The 16,186-nt window shown below is 41.3% G+C and overlaps 1 protein-coding gene across 10 annotated transcripts in view; it reads left to right on the top strand.

Annotated features, from left to right (window-relative positions):
• The window catches only part of LOC137171738 (rho GTPase-activating protein 23-like), a 70,639-nt gene that overhangs the window by 45,127 nt on the left and 9,326 nt on the right, over window positions 1–16,186 (top strand). For 4 of the 10 annotated variants that reach the window (XM_067575822.1, XM_067575830.1, XM_067575826.1 and 1 more), the window contains exons 2-11: window positions 5,691–5,882; window positions 8,908–8,938; window positions 9,205–9,300; window positions 9,980–10,058; window positions 10,151–10,211; window positions 11,046–12,504; window positions 14,117–14,281; window positions 15,254–15,362; window positions 15,591–15,630; window positions 15,731–15,868. In XM_067575822.1, the coding sequence (XP_067431923.1) occupies window positions 5,691–5,882; window positions 8,908–8,938; window positions 9,205–9,300; window positions 9,980–10,058; window positions 10,151–10,211; window positions 11,046–12,504; window positions 14,117–14,281; window positions 15,254–15,362; window positions 15,591–15,630; window positions 15,731–15,868 (2,370 nt within the window). Of the gene's footprint in view, window positions 1–5,551; window positions 5,600–5,690; window positions 5,883–8,907; window positions 8,939–9,204; window positions 9,301–9,979; window positions 10,059–10,150; window positions 10,212–11,045; window positions 12,505–14,116; window positions 14,282–15,253; window positions 15,363–15,590; window positions 15,631–15,730; window positions 15,869–16,186 lie in introns of those variants that run through there. The other 6 variants (XM_067575829.1, XM_067575824.1, XM_067575825.1 and 3 more) reach the window with 6 other exon arrangements.

Raw genomic sequence — 16,186 nt, 5'->3', positions numbered from 1 at the left:
ATAGGGATTATAGAAGAGCTCATAGTTGGACCTAATGGATAGGCACTACCACTACTAGGGGACAATCTTAATTCAGGCTACGTTACAGACAGTAGAATGTATGCTGTCATGACAATCTATGGTGCTTTAAGTAATCTTTTTCTCCCAATGGCAAAGCAATTGTAATACTAAAAGGTGGTTTTTAGAAAACTTGTCTGTAGATCATCCCTGACTGATTTGGTTCTGAGACTATCTGAGGGTCTCCATTGTGAAGCTCCACTGAACACAAGTACAGGAAAAGATAAATATTTAATTACACATTTGTTATTCTTTTATTTTGCCAAGGAAGGCATTTTTTCTGAATAATAGAAGCTTATAGAGTTATGTCTTTGGTCAGTAGCCTACTGCTAGCAGTTTGTTATTGCAAAATATGCCTCAAGAGTGTGATTCAAGCACTATTTTGCAATGATGAGCAGTTCTGTGTATTGTACATATATCTGCTAAATATAACTAACATTTTATTACCAAACCTCTTTAAGCTGCATTCATCATTTTATGAAGCCACCTGGGGGCAGAACAAGCTGCACATCACACTTACATTTAATATATTATGGCCATATAAAGTTGTTTTGACTGATTTGTTAGCAAATTGTTACACATTCAGCAGACACAGCCAATATTATCATTCAGTTGGAGTTGGAGTCCAATAGTCCCTCTCCTTTTAGCTCTGGTTTGGTCTCCACCAACTCCTGAGAAACATATCAGTCTCTTTAGGTTTAGGTTTTATCTCTGACATGTGAAATGTGGACAGTGACTGTGAGAACTCTCCAAGTGCTCATAACTAGACTGTAAAAGCAAGTTTCCAAATGCAAGTACCTTTGCTTTGTGTGCAAACTTAACATGTGAGATAGAACAGTCCTCACTCGAGTACAAAAAAGTATGAAGCAAGTCATCCCATCAGTAGTTATTCAGTTGTGTTTGTTTTTCTGTGGTATCAGTCATGTACGCTTGACCAGTAGTGACTGTTGGCATTGCATCCTTACACATAGCAGATCTACTGCAGATCTAAAAACAGCCGTGGCTGTCATCATTCTGAGGGGTCTTCACATCTCCTGTCTGATCTGATCACTGTGGACAGGTGTACTACCTCCGGGATGCTTCCTCCGCCATCTTGCTTTAACCTTTCCTGTCCGCTCTGATCAATGCAGGAAGAGGACACCATTATTGAGTGTCCTTGTCTTTCTCCACCATGTAGATATCCTGGTTGTATTATGGTGTGGTGAGCCAAAGCTGAGGTCACTGCTGTCAACTTTAGGGCAACTTTAACCTGTGTCAGGATAGGAAGTGTAGAGTGGAGCTAATGAGGATGACCATCACCATCCTTTAATCATCTACAATTTGGAGGAAGATTGAGCACGTGGTATTGGATTCATTCAAGTGTGTGTGTGTGTGTGTGTGTGTGTGTGTGTGTGTGTATTTGTGTGTCTGCCTCCTGTAGGTGTTATGTAATGTAGCACTGTGGGGGCCTGTTGACTAGCAGAGGGGAAGGGAGACGAGGCTGATGCCCTCTCTACGCACATAGATTCATGTGGTTTTATATAAATCTTGTGTGTGTGTGTGTGTGTGTGTATGCATCCGTGGGTGTGTGTGTGTGGTTGTGATTTTTACATTATGTGTTCAAGTATGCATCAAGGATCACACCGTATCCAACACACACTGCTTGTATGTTTGCATGCTGGTAGAGTGAGTCTCTCAGCTTCTGGTATACAGTACACTGTGTGTGTGAGTGCATGTGTGTTATTACACAGAGAATCTGTCAGTTTGCATTATCTGATCTGTGTATGCAGGGTGGATATGTGTCTATTTGCATTGTGTCTCTTTCTCTTTCAGTGCGGCTCACTGCTTTGGTCTGAATGTCACTTATTTCAGTACCCAACAGCACTAAATCAAAATAAGCCAAATGGAATGATTGGTTCATTCGATTAAAACAAGTAAATTGAGTGAGCGGCCCATGTTAATGATGAGCTATATTTGAGTGTGCACAAATAAAAAGTCCTTGTTGTCTTGAGAGAGCTACACAATCAGGTCGAGTGTTGAGGATCAGGTGAGGACTGCTATCTAGGGTAAGAGGGAAAAACCAAAAGTCTTTTGAGGTAGAATGTAGCGTACATTTAATTAGTCGATCAAAAGAAAATGAATCTGCAACAATAAATCGTTTGAATCATTATTCAGCTTCTTACATGTGACAACTTGCTGTTTCTCTTTGTCACATATGACAGAAAACTGAATATTTTAAGGTTTTAGAATGTTAAAGAAGACAAAACAAGCAAACTGTATAGATTACCTTGGGTTCTGAGACATTGTGTGTTTTATCAACTAAATGATTAATGGATAATGAAACTAATCATTTGTTGCAGCCCTACATCTGCTCAGTGCATTTGACCTATGTTTAAATTAGCAAAGGCAAACCAGTCTTTATTCAGAAAATATAGCTTATAGCACTGTATCAGCATTCATTTAATGTGTTAACAACACATACAAAAACTCTTGTGTTTTTGTATGTGTGTGTGGAGAGAGGAAGGTCTGGATTGGGAGAATGGAAGGTTTGGACAGGATTTTCATAACCTCTCTTCATCCCCAGCATGAATAAAATGCTGAAGTTCAAATGCAGTTTTTAACAAACAGTACCATAACGGAAACCCACAGGTCCCTCTCCGCTTGCCTTGAAGAGGCCTCTATTTCTTTCCCAGCCAGCACCTGCTCACAAGCTTGACAGGGTGGTGAATGAGAACTGAGACAGTATATTTTGGTCATGTTTTGGAGAAAAGGATTGGCACGTAAACACAGAAAATTAGATTTTTCTGCAGTCAAAAGAAAAAAAAAACTATTTTCTTCTATCAACATATCTCACAATATGACATATAAAACAAATGAACTGATATTCAGTGCAGTGAACTGTGTTTCACTGTTATGCATCACATCAGATAAACCTCTTCAGGTTTTTAATCCAGTGTACCGTGTGCCAATACACTGACTCATGTCACAAGTGAAGGGTTTGGCAATATGAAACATAACTGACAGTTAAGCTAACTGGTACATTACTTTTGAAGCATCTTCCAGTCGTCTGCCTGTATGAGTGTAATGAAATGAAGGTGAATGAATGAATGTATCAAAACATGCTGTAGGGGCGCAGGGTTGTTAGTGCTGGAGTTCACTGCTCCGCTCTGCTTATGTTAGTCTCTGGGTCATAACATAAGAAGTATTCACAAAATACTTCACCTTTGTCTTGCAAAGCTAATTATTAAATCCACAATGTGCCCAGATGCTTGCCTTTTTGAAGATGAACTATAAGATAACTAGCACTGTCCTCACAGTTCAGTTCCACATTTATTTGAGGTATTCAGTTGGTTGCAACAGGATTTTTTAAAGGGACCTCCATTTTTTCTCAGTAAAGGATAATGTCAATGTTAATTTGTTAAATTATAGAAAGAGGTTAATGTACACATACTTGCACTGAGTCCTCAGGCTGTGCACAGAGCTATGACACAGAGAGAGCTGGCAAAAAAATCACACTGTTCAATAAAACACACCCAAGCATGTTGGCATTTCACACTTAATGCCTGTGTCTGTCTTTATCTATGTGTGTGTGTGTGTGTGTGTGTGTGTGAGAGAGAGAGAGAGAGAGAGAGAGAGAGAGAGAGAGATGTAAGCATGTACAAGATCGCACCTCTGTGTTTACATTCATTCATGTGTGAAATGTCACCTGCAGAGATGTTGGAAGATGAGGAATGTGTACCCAACTATCTCTTACACATATAGAAATCTCAGTGGGAAGAAATCCTCTGTGGTTCCATTCTGTTTGTGGAGCCTGATGGTGAGGATAATATCTGTTATGTAATGTCGTAGGATTGAAATTAAAATATTTGAAATAGATGCTTGAATTCTGGACTTTCACTCATTTTGAGTTGAGTTGCTAACTAACACTGCTTGTCAGCGTTTTGATAAGAATTGATATTAGTGTTATTTGTTTGAACATATAAGGGAAAAATGAATCTCCATGGGCATCAAATGATCTAAACTGATTGGCTTCCCTCTCTGGAAAGTGTGTGTCTCCTCCCTGGTGTTACTTGGAACTATTCTTGGAGGCGAAGGTTTCCCTAAATCACGCCTGCGAAGGGCTCGGCCATCCACTTCCTGTCTCAAGAAACAGACTTCCTGTTGTTTTCATAACTGGCTGAGTTTGGTGTGAGTGTTTTTTTGTGTGTGTTGAATGTGTGTTGGGTATATTCATATTAATTATAGTAATGTGTGCCAGTGGGTTTGCTGCTAAATACAGGGTGGTGTTCAAAGTTTTTTTTTCCCTTAAAAACAGTGTTAAGGTTTCGTTTTTGGTTTTTTGGAGGGTTTGTCCATAGACAATTAGAGCTGTGACTGCTAGTCAATTAGTTGTCAACTATTAGATTAATCGGCAACTGTTCTGATAATCGATTAATTGTTCTGAGTCATTTTTTAAGAAAAAAAGTACAAATCCTCTGAAATCATCTTCTCATGTGTGAATATTTTGTGGTTTCTCTATGACATTTTCTATCAACTAATTGATTAATCAAGAAAATAATCGACAGATTAATGTACAGTGAAAATAATCATTAGTTGCAGCTCTATAGACAACATGAGGTGACTGACACATCATCTATGGCTTTGAACTGTGTGAATCATTATTTCAAAAAATGAATAACTGTGGTAGAAAATATTTGGTTCTTTGATATAAAGTCAAAGGTAGAACCTGTAGAGAAGGCAACTACGACTCCTACGTTGGATTCTGACAAGAAACCATCAATCACAGAGCTTAAAATTGAGGGCAGAAGCTAAACATTGGGCCTTAGCTTCAAACAATTTTCTTTTGGATATTGGCTTAGTTTTGATGAATTCAATTCAATTGCTCCTTAACTGCATAAACAAAGTTTTGAATTGAAGTTTTAAATTTGCTACCACTTCAATTCACGCCTCTGACTGGCTTCTCCATGGCAAGGACGGCTGAGACTTATGGGTATTGTAGTATTTTTTTATTTTATCCACCATGCCAAACTGACAAAATATGGTTTCTCTAAAACTGGTGTACATAACATAAACCCAGAGGATCGTTGCATTATCTGGAGAGGCTTGTGTTTCCATGTGTGGTAACAGTGAGGATATTGTTGAAAGAAAATCTCACCTCTTTTGCCCCATAGAAATATCAGTGGATGTTTATAGTCACTATAGTTTATAGTCCTCCCTTTGTCTATTGTTCATATGATTTTCCAGATCTGCATTTATGAGCCCTAATAAGTTCCTGTTGTTGTGCAACTGTTATTAATAGAAGGTATATATTTTTAACTTTGCCATTGTTGGCGTGAGGTAATAAATGTGATTATAGGTGAGTTGGTTGAGGAAAATAGAGACAGGAAGTCTCTGAAAAATTCCTGGCATTGATGGAATTCTACCCTGGCCAATGGAACACACGCCCACATCCACCAATATCCACCCACACTTCCCATAAATGAATTCATCTATGTCTGAATTCACAGTTGCACATGCAGGTTCAGTGAAGTACCTGAACATGATAGGATGTACTGTCTTTTCGGTAAAGTTTGTCATTTTCTACCAAGAGGAAAGGGAAAGCTGTTGTAGGCGTTATTGATCGAAACATTTTCTCCATCTTTTTTTCTTGATAGGCTAAAGGGCGGAGAGATGGCATGGTGTCGTCCAATGAGAACAGGCGCCGGCCGCTGTCGTCGGGTGAGGTGGAGGGCGTGTCGTGGCAGGGCCCACGGACCATTTTCCTCCAGAAGAACTCGCAGGGATTTGGCTTCACCCTGCGCCACTTCATCGTCTACCCACCAGAGTCTTCCCTCCACAGCCTCAAGGTAAGGCTTCTCTCTGGTGTTGGACTGTGCTCTGGACTGTGTCCTTTATGTGTTAGGTACTGTACATTTGAGTAACTTTAGTCATTTAATAGAATCTCAGCTTTAGGGCAACTGGATGCCCTCATGGAATCTTCAGATTTCAACTTCATAATCTGAACTGTTGTATCAAAAGTCAGGTCTGCCTGTTCAACAGATCGCTTTTATGAAAAAAAAATCTGCATCCATTTGGCCAAAAGAACAGTAAGGACAGTGGCTCAAGCAGCCAGTGGAGAAGAAGCGAGTACAAAAATGCTGCTTTCTCTTTTTCTAGGGAATTTTCCCATAAAGAACCATGTAATTTAGTATCAGTTAAGGTTTTGGGGAAAATGGAAATTTCTTTGAAAGAGCAGCTCCATTTGAACTCAAGTAAAATGAAAAATGTAAAAACATCTGAATTGTGTGCTGGCCTGTAGACACATTTTTTCATATTCAGCTGACCTGCTAGCACTGACTACAAGACTCTACTACACTACACTGGCAATTAATTCAAAATAATTTGAAGTGTACATTAATACAGTATAATTGTGAGCAGTAACAAATTTGTCTGACCAGAAATGATGTGAAAATAACGTGTAATAACATAGTTTTACACAGTTTTGTACATTACATCATAGTCATAGTAAAGCTTGTTTTAGACAGCACACAGACAACACATGGTCTTATAATGGATACAAGAGTAGACTAATCTCATGTAATGGGCCTTCAAGAGCTAATCTGCTTAACTAACCTTTTAACGAAAAGGTTAAACCTATACCACATGACAGGGTCATGAGGTCAAGAGAGAACTTAAAGGACTGTGACACATTTTGTCAGTCCGCAGTCACTTTAGTTAGCTATAGTTATTATGTCATGGTTGTCAGCACTGGTTCTGACCTCCACTTGAGACTGGAAGCCTGGCTCTGTCATAAAGTACATCTACCAACACTGCTATAGATGTTTTATCTCATTTGTTTAATGCGTTCACCAACAGAAATGAAAATGATGTACATTTGTGATTTCAGAGGGAGCTTCAGTGAGTGCTGGAACTATTTTTTGGTACAACAACAGCTGGGCACAGTGACTGTGTACAGTTTCCTGGAGCCTTGTTGTCACAGTAACATTTCCAGGTTTGGTACTTACACACTTGTACAGAGACCACACTTAAGTCAATGCTCACAGTTGTATCTGGCAACCCCATTGTAGCTGCACAGAAGCACTGAGCAGATGGATAAGCTGTTGTTTGTCAAGAAATACGCCCAGCATGTAACTCCACCTAAAACCTCATGTTTTTACATTTCGGTTCATGTACAAATTAAACAAACAAGATAAAAAGCTTTAGAGGTGTTGGTAAGTGTAGCTGCTAGCTGTTTCTCTCTGCTTCCAGTCTAAGCTAGGCTAACCTTGTTCTCAATTGACTATTTAATGCTGTGCCATAATGGCAATATCTTGTGTGTATCATAAGCCATGCTAGCAGTGTTGGTCAGTTATTGGATGGACTGTCATGACATTTTGTACAGAAATTCATGGTCCACAGAGGATGAAGCCTACTGACTCTGGTGATCCTCTGACTTCATTCTCTAGCTCCAGCATGAGGTTGACAATTGTGGTTTTAGGTTAAAGGGACCTATTATGTTCATTTCTAGCTCTATAAGCTCTATATTTGTAATCTGGGACTCCAATAGAGTAGCTTTGCATGATTCACAGTTCAAAAAACTCCTTATTTATCTTTTAACTGACTCTTTATGCAGCCCCTCAGTTCAGCCTCTGTCTGAAACAGGCGGTTTTAGCTCCTGTCTCTTTAAGGCCCCCTTACCGATGAGCCTACTCTGTTCTGATTGGTTAGCTTCCAGAAGCTGCATCACAGCCGACTTCCGGACACTCGGCAGGCAACGTAAATAAACTATAGTAGTAGGAATTTTGTCGTTCTTTACTCAAAATGTTCAAAACTTCTCAAATACATGTGTACGTGTTTGAGCTGGAATCCAATCCAAAGTATGCAAGTGAGAAACACAAACAACACATGAAGAGCAACAACCTTAGCAATAAAGGCTACAGAATAGATGGTTGTTTACGGGCATGCCTGATGATCTGACATCAGCTCATCAGCAAGGTAGAAAAAATTCAAAGCAGGTTGAAGCCCTGGCTTCTGACTTGCGTTAACCTCATGTTTTCAAATTTTTACTATGTTTAACACAGATATCTGACATCATAACAGTATATAAATAAGAAAACAACAAAAAGCATAATAGATCCCTTTAAAATGTTGTGACAACTGGATGCATTTTCATGAGATTTGGTTCAGACATTAACATCCCCCTCAGGTTGAATTGTGATCACTTTGATGATCCCTTAACTTGTCATCTGGCGCCAGCATCAAGTCAAAATTTTAATTTGTCCATTTTTATTTGTCCAATACTGCTATGTGTTTATCTAAGGTGATACAGGCCCTACAGCTCCACAGACTTCCACATACTGTCATTTTCTACAGTATGTCATGTCCGTCTAGCTTGGAGAGAGGCTGGTGTAGCAGCAGTGTGTGTGCAGAAAGCCCTTTGTGTGTCCAGGTCAGGAATGAGCTAACTCAGCGAAGCATCAAAGCCTCCAGACAGGCCCAGCCAGCAGGCCTGCCTGCCAGACAGACAGACAGACAGACAGACAGACAGACTGGCAGGCAGTGAGACAGGCAGTGAAACTAACAGGGAGTCAGTATGTCAGTCAGTGAGACAGTTTAACAGACAGTCAGGGAGACATTCAGACAGAGTCAGGTCAGTAATTCCACAAGACATTTCTATAGTAAATCAGACAGTGAGACAGGCAGTCAGGTGGTGAGACAGTTCCTCAGATGGTCAGTTTAACAATCAGTCAGGCAGCTGAGCAACACCCCAAACTGCCCAGTCAGCTGCAGTCACTCCAGCCTGGGAGTGGAGGGTTGGAGTGAACGTGAGATGAGCAGCGCCCCCCTGTGGTCCTCACCTCCTCTAACACCTGCACTGTGTTTCTCCCACAGGATGAAGAGAACGGAAATGCAACTGGAAAAGGTGAGTGTGTGATGTTTCTGCTAATTTATCTGACATATGCTCTCTGGGAATGTTGATGAATTCAGGCTCTAATTTATATAAGGAATCGGTCTCTATTGTATCTATTGTGTTCTGTTCTATAAAGCACAGGGGGTGTGTGTGTGTGGGCGGGGGACTCGTTGTTTCCAACGTGTAGGTGGAGCTGATTCAGCTTTGTGGGTTTTAGTTGTTATTTTCAGTACAGGAAAAGTTTGCCCAACATGATTCTATATGTGTGTGTGTCAAAGCAGGTTGTCAGCGCTCTCGTTTGGAGCCAATGGACACCATCTTTGTGAAGAGTGTCAAAGAAAATGGCCCTGCCCAGCAAGCTGGACTGTGCACAGGTAAAACACACACAAGCATAAACACACACACACACACACACACACACACACACACACACACACACACACACACACACACACACACTATCAGTTAGGAAACAGATGAGGATAATCAATATCTGCAATAAGCTCAGTTGCTGACTTGGTTATATCTGCAGGACAGGACATCCAACATACAGGTTTAATAAATATGTTATTCTTGATGCATCATGTTTCATATATAGTCACATGCCTACATATACTCCTATAGAATCAGCACCATCAGAGCTTTCTCTGCACAGATACTACACATACTGCACGTACAGTATCATGTTGATAGAGGGTTGCTTCCTGTTCTATGCTGACATGAGGACAGGATTTAAAAGAGAAAAGGTGCCAAGCAGCATATACAGTACCAGTCAAAAGTTTGGGAACAATTTCTCATTCAAGAGAATGGGAAGTGTGTCTAAACTTTTGACTGGTACTGTAGACCAGTGTAAATTCTGCATAAATGTTTACAGGGAATTTACAGATATCTTAAAACCTCACTCTCACTGCTGGAAACCAAGTTGTGTTCTTTTTTCCATTTTTAGACAATTTAAATTGAAGAAATAAGCTATTATTTTGTTATGGCTACACCTGAAAGCACTAATACACATGCAACACATATCTCACCCTTCTGAATGTGTATGTACTTCAGGGGACAGGCTGGTGAAAGTAAACGGGGAGAGCATTCTGGGGAAAACCTACTCTCAGGTGATCGCACTCATCCAAAACAGGTAGGAGACTAGTGTTTATAAATCTCATTTTATGTTCACACCAGACCTGGCTGTTATTGATTGTCTTCATATATCTTGATCTTTTTTTGTAGTGAAAACATTCTGGAGCTCTCTATTATGCCAAAAGATGAGGATGTGTTGCAGTTGGTAAGTGTGAGTATTATCTTTCTTCTTTTTTCTCATCTTTCCTTTTTTTCACCTTGTTACTGCATGAAGCCACAGCAGCTAGCTAGGCTAATAATAGCAAGGATTGTATATCTATATTATAATTCATCTAGCTACTTATGAAGTTTAACTTTAGAAATTTAAAATTGTGCATGAGCTGAAAGGACTTGCTGTTACCAATGGGCAAATAGTTTGTACAGATACAGATGTTATAAAAAAATGCATGAAAAGAAGAAGACTAACAACCAACACAGGGCTCAAAAATGAAAAAAACATTTTGATATCCTGATGAAAATAAATATATGCAAATGTCAGTAGACATTTTTTCACAGACAGGATAGAAAAGTCAGAAAGTATTGAGAGACATTGTTGGTTTAGGTCTTTATATGGAATTTATTATTAATAAGAAAAGTACAGGATGATACCAGCCTTAACCTTTAAGGGTTTATTAAAGTCAAATTTACACTGGAACACGTTTGGATTTTTTTAGATACAGCAATTCGTAGTACTTTTAATAAAGAAAAATGCATTCAAATAACATTAAAAGCACAATGAAGAAAATACAATAACATTAAAGCAGACAAAAAACAGATTCTGTGCAGTTACAGAGCAGTGATAAATTGCCCCAAATTTAGTAAGGGAACTACAGTTCCGGTGTTGATTGTACATTGAGGATTTTACTTATATATGAAAAAAGAAAGAAAGATTACTGCATGGTGCACGCTGCATCTGCCTCAATCTTCCCTCTAGCTGCTCCTTCCATCTTTGCTCTTTCTTCCTCTCTGTCATGTTTAACATTGCCTTCACCCTTCCTGTTCTCAGGCGTACTCCCAGGATGCCTACCTGAAAGGCAATGAGCCATATTCAGGTGAGGCCCAGAACCTCCCTGAGCCGCCGCCTCTCTGTTACCCTTCCACCAAGCCCAGCTCCACTGCCCCACAGCCCAGCCACAACCTCCAGAGTCCCCTGGACAACTGGCAATGCCGATCTGGCCACACCACCTCGCCACTGGACAACCGCCCCCCTGCTGCTTCTACCCCCACCTCCGGCTGGTCCGGGGGTCCTGAGGAGACCAGTGGTCATTTTGCCCCACCAGGGCGGCACCGTGGCCGCTCCTCGTCGGCCATCAGTGCGCTGGACTTTCACTTTGCTAACCACAATGCTGCCATCGCCTCTGCAACTCTGCCTCCACCACGGAAGAACAGCCTGCCGGCTTCTGCCCGCGCTCACACCGATGCCCTCTGCCACCAGGCTTTGTCGGACTGGTACTACAGCCAGGCTGAGGCAGCTGAGCACATGTCTCCCCGCCACCGCAGCATATCTCAGGACCGTTTAGCGGAGCTGGGGCTGGGGTTGGCACTTGGCCCTGGACCAGTGCCCGCCTCCACAACCTCTGCAGAGCAACGTAGAAGAGAGACCCTCCTGTACCACCACCAGGCGGCAGCTGCTTCCCATGATTCCTATTGGCTGGGGGGCTGGGGTGGTATATCAGGACCAGGAAGCAGGTCGTGCTCAGAGAGCCTGCTGGCAGCCTATGCAGAGTACGAGCACAACTATGGGCGTTCTGTAGAAACACTGGCACAAGCCTCTGCACTGGTCCCACCACGCTCCGAACAGTCTTCACAAGGCTCCCAGATGACAAAATTCAGCGAGCAGAAAGAGCAGAAAGCCTCAGGAGGACATCAGCAGCAAACCACAGTCACGGCCCCTATCGCAACCTCTTCCACAGTGCCTCCAAGTGGCAGGCAGTCAGGTCAGCAGGTAGCTGAACCCCAAACAAGGCGAGTAAAAGAGGAAGAGTTGGTGGGCTACAAAAGCTACAGTCCTTCTTTCTCCCGCAAAGCTGGCCACCTCCTCCAGCAGGCGCAGTCCTTCAGAGAGCCCGGCTACACCGTCCCTCACCTCAACTGGAGCCCCGGCAGCAGAAGCAGCCCTGCCGACAGTGATGGAGGGATGGTGCCCCGGCCCCAGTCCACCCCAGCCCTGTCTGCATCAGAGGAGGAGAGAGTTCGGCTCGGGGAGGACAGGGAGGTCATCTCCCCTATCTCCCTGAATCAAGAGGTGGTCCTGAGGCAGAAACCACCTTCGGGCCGCTGGACCCCTGTTCAGACCCTTCGACATCCCAACTACACAACACCTGTGGAGTCACCTGAGCCCCCTGGTTTGACATCTTCACCTGGGACTCCCTCTCCTGTCTCTGGGGGGCCAGGCCCCAACCGCAGGGTCAATGGTAGCCTGGCACAGCATGCATACGACTCCCTGTCCTCTATTCCCTTCATAGGTTAGTGACCTTCGCTTTAGAGCTTGTAGCAACTGACTTAATACAGCTTCCAGATGTCAGATCTTGTCAACACTAACAAAAATGAAAATTTATCAAAAATGTCCTGATAATACAGTGGAATATACTGTATTTTACTTCTAATTGGTGTTTTGTTACAACTACTTTTAAAGTTTGAAAATGTAACATGAGTACAGTATGTGTCAAGCATTGAGAGACACAGATATGTGTATTTATTTTGATGTTGGTTGCTACAGAGCTTTCCAGTCATAGACTTAATTTATGAGCCTTTAGTAGTGCACCAAGAAAGTTTCTACCCTCTTTCTGTGTTTCCATCCTCTTCAATGTTTTCGTGTGTCTATACCTGTTTGTGTATGTCATATACATGTCAGCATAATGCCTGTACTGTCTGTGCATTTAGTTCGTCAGTACATGTTTAATATTGTGTTGATGTTAAATGTGTTAGTATGTTTTTGAACCTCTATATTTACAGTGGTTAACACTGTAAATAAGCAACATTAGATGGAGTTTTATTTCTAGAAACATTTTTCAGAAACAGAGCTGCTATGGAGGCAGAAATAATCTCATAGGTTCAGTCACTGAGTCAAATAATGTCAGTTTTGCTGGCTAACTTAACTGCAGACTGAAGCCCAGTGAAAAACGGGTGGGGCCTACCTTTATCACTACAAGAAAACATGCAATCTAACTCAAATTGCTATCAATGCTACTAGCCCATAATTGTGAATATGAATGCCACACTCAAAAATAAGTCTATTTATTTCATATGTTAAGATATTTAAGACTATGTTACTGGTATGCCCAATAGTTTATGACTAATGTTAGCTAATGTCAGTAAACTTTGCTGGGTAACTGATTTTACTTTGTCAGTTCACTGACTTCATGACTCTTCTCTACTTGTGGTACTGTTATGCAGCATTCACACCAGGTCTGTAGAGTGGGAAGACTGGAAAAAAACACCTGTTATTCAGATTTGGGAGCATTTTTCAAAGATGGTTACCCTCACTGCTAGCCTTGTACTTACACCAAACAAATGGAGTTTACACCTAAATTAGCTGTTTTAAAAAATCATGTATCAGTGAAACAATGTAACACTATAGTTAACTAATTTTTGATTAACTGAATTGACTATATTAATGTTAATATTCGATGTTATTAGGGGTATCTGTTAGTTTTCAGCCATTTTTCCACCCATTTGAGGATGCTTCTGTGCTTCTTTTTACCAAGTGGGATAGTATGAGACTTGCATAAGTGTTTTTCCCACTAGGCCGCTTGGAATTGCGATCTATACAACATGATGTGAATATGGCAGTACACTATATTTTAGCACAACACAGGTCACAAAAGTACGATGCCTCAGCAGAGACTTGGTTATTGTTGTTGTGCTTGTGGTCATATTTAACTTGGTCAGGTCCCCTAATAATGATGTATTTAACTCCCTCTGTGATTCCTCTCTGTAAGAGAACATTTCTGCCTCTGGACTAGCTCCGCCTCAGAGAAATGTTTCAACAACTAAAACGCCACCTGGCTTATTTTGTCTTGTCAGTGTTTAATCCCTCATATCTCACCCTTGGTTGCTCTGATGATGACCTTGCAGATGAACCCACCAGTCCTAGTACTGACCAACAGGCCTGCTATGTACCAGCCTGCTCTGTGGTGTCCAGTTCCCAGGCCTCCACTATGGCCACTCTCACTTCCACCTCTGTCTCCCCCACCCTGTCCTCCATCTCCCCCTTTGTCCGACTTCGTTCTCAGGACTGCAGTGAGTCTCACTCACCCACTCTAAATACTGAAAGGGCTAGACCAATATACCGTGTGTTCTCCAGTATGCTGGGATTAAAGTTCCCAGAGGCCATTGCCAGTGTTTTGTGTCAAAATGACAAGTGGTTATGTAATGCTTAATAAAATCAGCACACTGATATATTTGTCTAGCCTTAGACTCAGACTCATCTTAAAGGAGTACAGTGACATTTACAGTCAAAGAATTCTCAGCATTTTTTGAAAAAAATGTTTGCCAAGAGTTCATCATTTGATGATAAGGACTTAAACTTATAACTTAAAGCCGCTATGTGTAGAGTTTGAATATTTCCGACTTTGGTGGCTCACTCATGGTGGTATCAAAAAAGATGCTATGGCACAGTTAAGAAGTGGGAGGAGCTGCTGGTTGCAAAAGTTTACCACTGTAAACTCCTACTTTAAAGGTTTCTTTTAATGATACCCTCCCTGTTTCACAACACAGAAACAAAAGAGTCTCATGTATAGTTTAACAACCATAGGGTTATGTTGTGGTCATCAGTTTTAATTACTTTCTTCTTAGTTTCTGAGAAATTATGTTTTGGTATTTTTGGTATTTTGGTTTGGTACAACAGCTCTAAATACTACAATACCCATGAGCCTCAGCCACCATTGCCATGGAAAAGAAGGCGCACATTCAGAAATCTCTGTCGTTGCATTTGTTAACACTGAATAATACTTATTCGTCAATAATCTTATTAGCCTAACATGAACTAAAGGTCAGAGTATTCCTTAAATATATGTATGTTAAACCCTGTAATTCATCCACCTGGCTAATTTCATATTAATAACTCAATTTGACAAATAACTTATTCATGTTCACTCACCATGTTGTCAGTTCACATTTCACTATCATACATCACATATTTTTTTTTACTCTTTACTGTATGTCTTTCCTCCCCCTCTGATTTCCTTTTTGACTCGTCTTGTGTATTTTCAGGCAGTATCAAAGGTCGTCGCTCCTCTTACCTGCTGGCCATCACCACCGAGAGATCCAAGTCATGTGATGAGGGTCTCAACACCTTCAGGGAAGAAGGCCGTGTTTTCTCGTAAGTCTGGACCTCTGGAGACACTTTAAAACTTCATTGGCAAACACTGTTTAGACAGTGATTTAGGAGAGACAGGGTCATGTATATAAAGCTGTATATTGTAGCTTTAAGGTGATTTAACACTAAGTTATCACAGTAAAGTCTCTTTTCTTCTTTTTCACGTTGGTTGTTATACACACTGTCTAAACTGAACATATGTTTTACACTTGTGTGCTTTCTGTTCCACAGCAAACTACCAAAAAGAGTCAAGAGCTTTTTCATTGATGGGGTGAGTATATTACACGTACCTCTCTATTGTCTTCATTTTCCAGGGACCCAGTAAACACCGTCCAGTGTGCATCCTTTAATATCCCTACATTGTGTTTTAGTCTCTGGAGAGCTTGCGAGCCCAGGAGGACGCCCGTTCCAAGCGCCACTCCACCTCTGAACTGGGAACCATCACCTTCAGTGATGTTCGCAAGGAGGGCTGGCTGCACTACAAACAGATCCTCACAGAGAAGGGAAAGGTACAACACACACTGCTTATACATGGACTGCTCCCAAATGTCTGTAAAACTTTCCAATCTGACACTGCACGTTTGCAGTTTACAGTGATAACAGCAGATTAACCTCTTGAAATTTGTGGGTTTTTTTAATGAAACAGTGGGTTCTTGGAAGCACCCTGGTAGCCAAATGGTTTCTATACATGCCTCTAAACTGCAACATCCTCGGTTCGATTCAAGCCAGGGACCTTTGTTGCATGTCATACCCATCTCTCTTCCCTTGTTTCCTATCTGCAACTTCACTGTGACTGTCTTACAAAGGCAAAAATGCCCAAAAAAAGA

The sequence above is a fragment of the Thunnus thynnus genome, chromosome 20, assembly GCF_963924715.1.
Source record: "Thunnus thynnus chromosome 20, fThuThy2.1, whole genome shotgun sequence".
Taxonomy (NCBI): Eukaryota; Metazoa; Chordata; class Actinopteri; order Scombriformes; family Scombridae; genus Thunnus; species Thunnus thynnus.
Note: the sequence above shows the minus strand (reverse complement) of the source record. Positions and strands in the feature narration are given on the sequence as shown.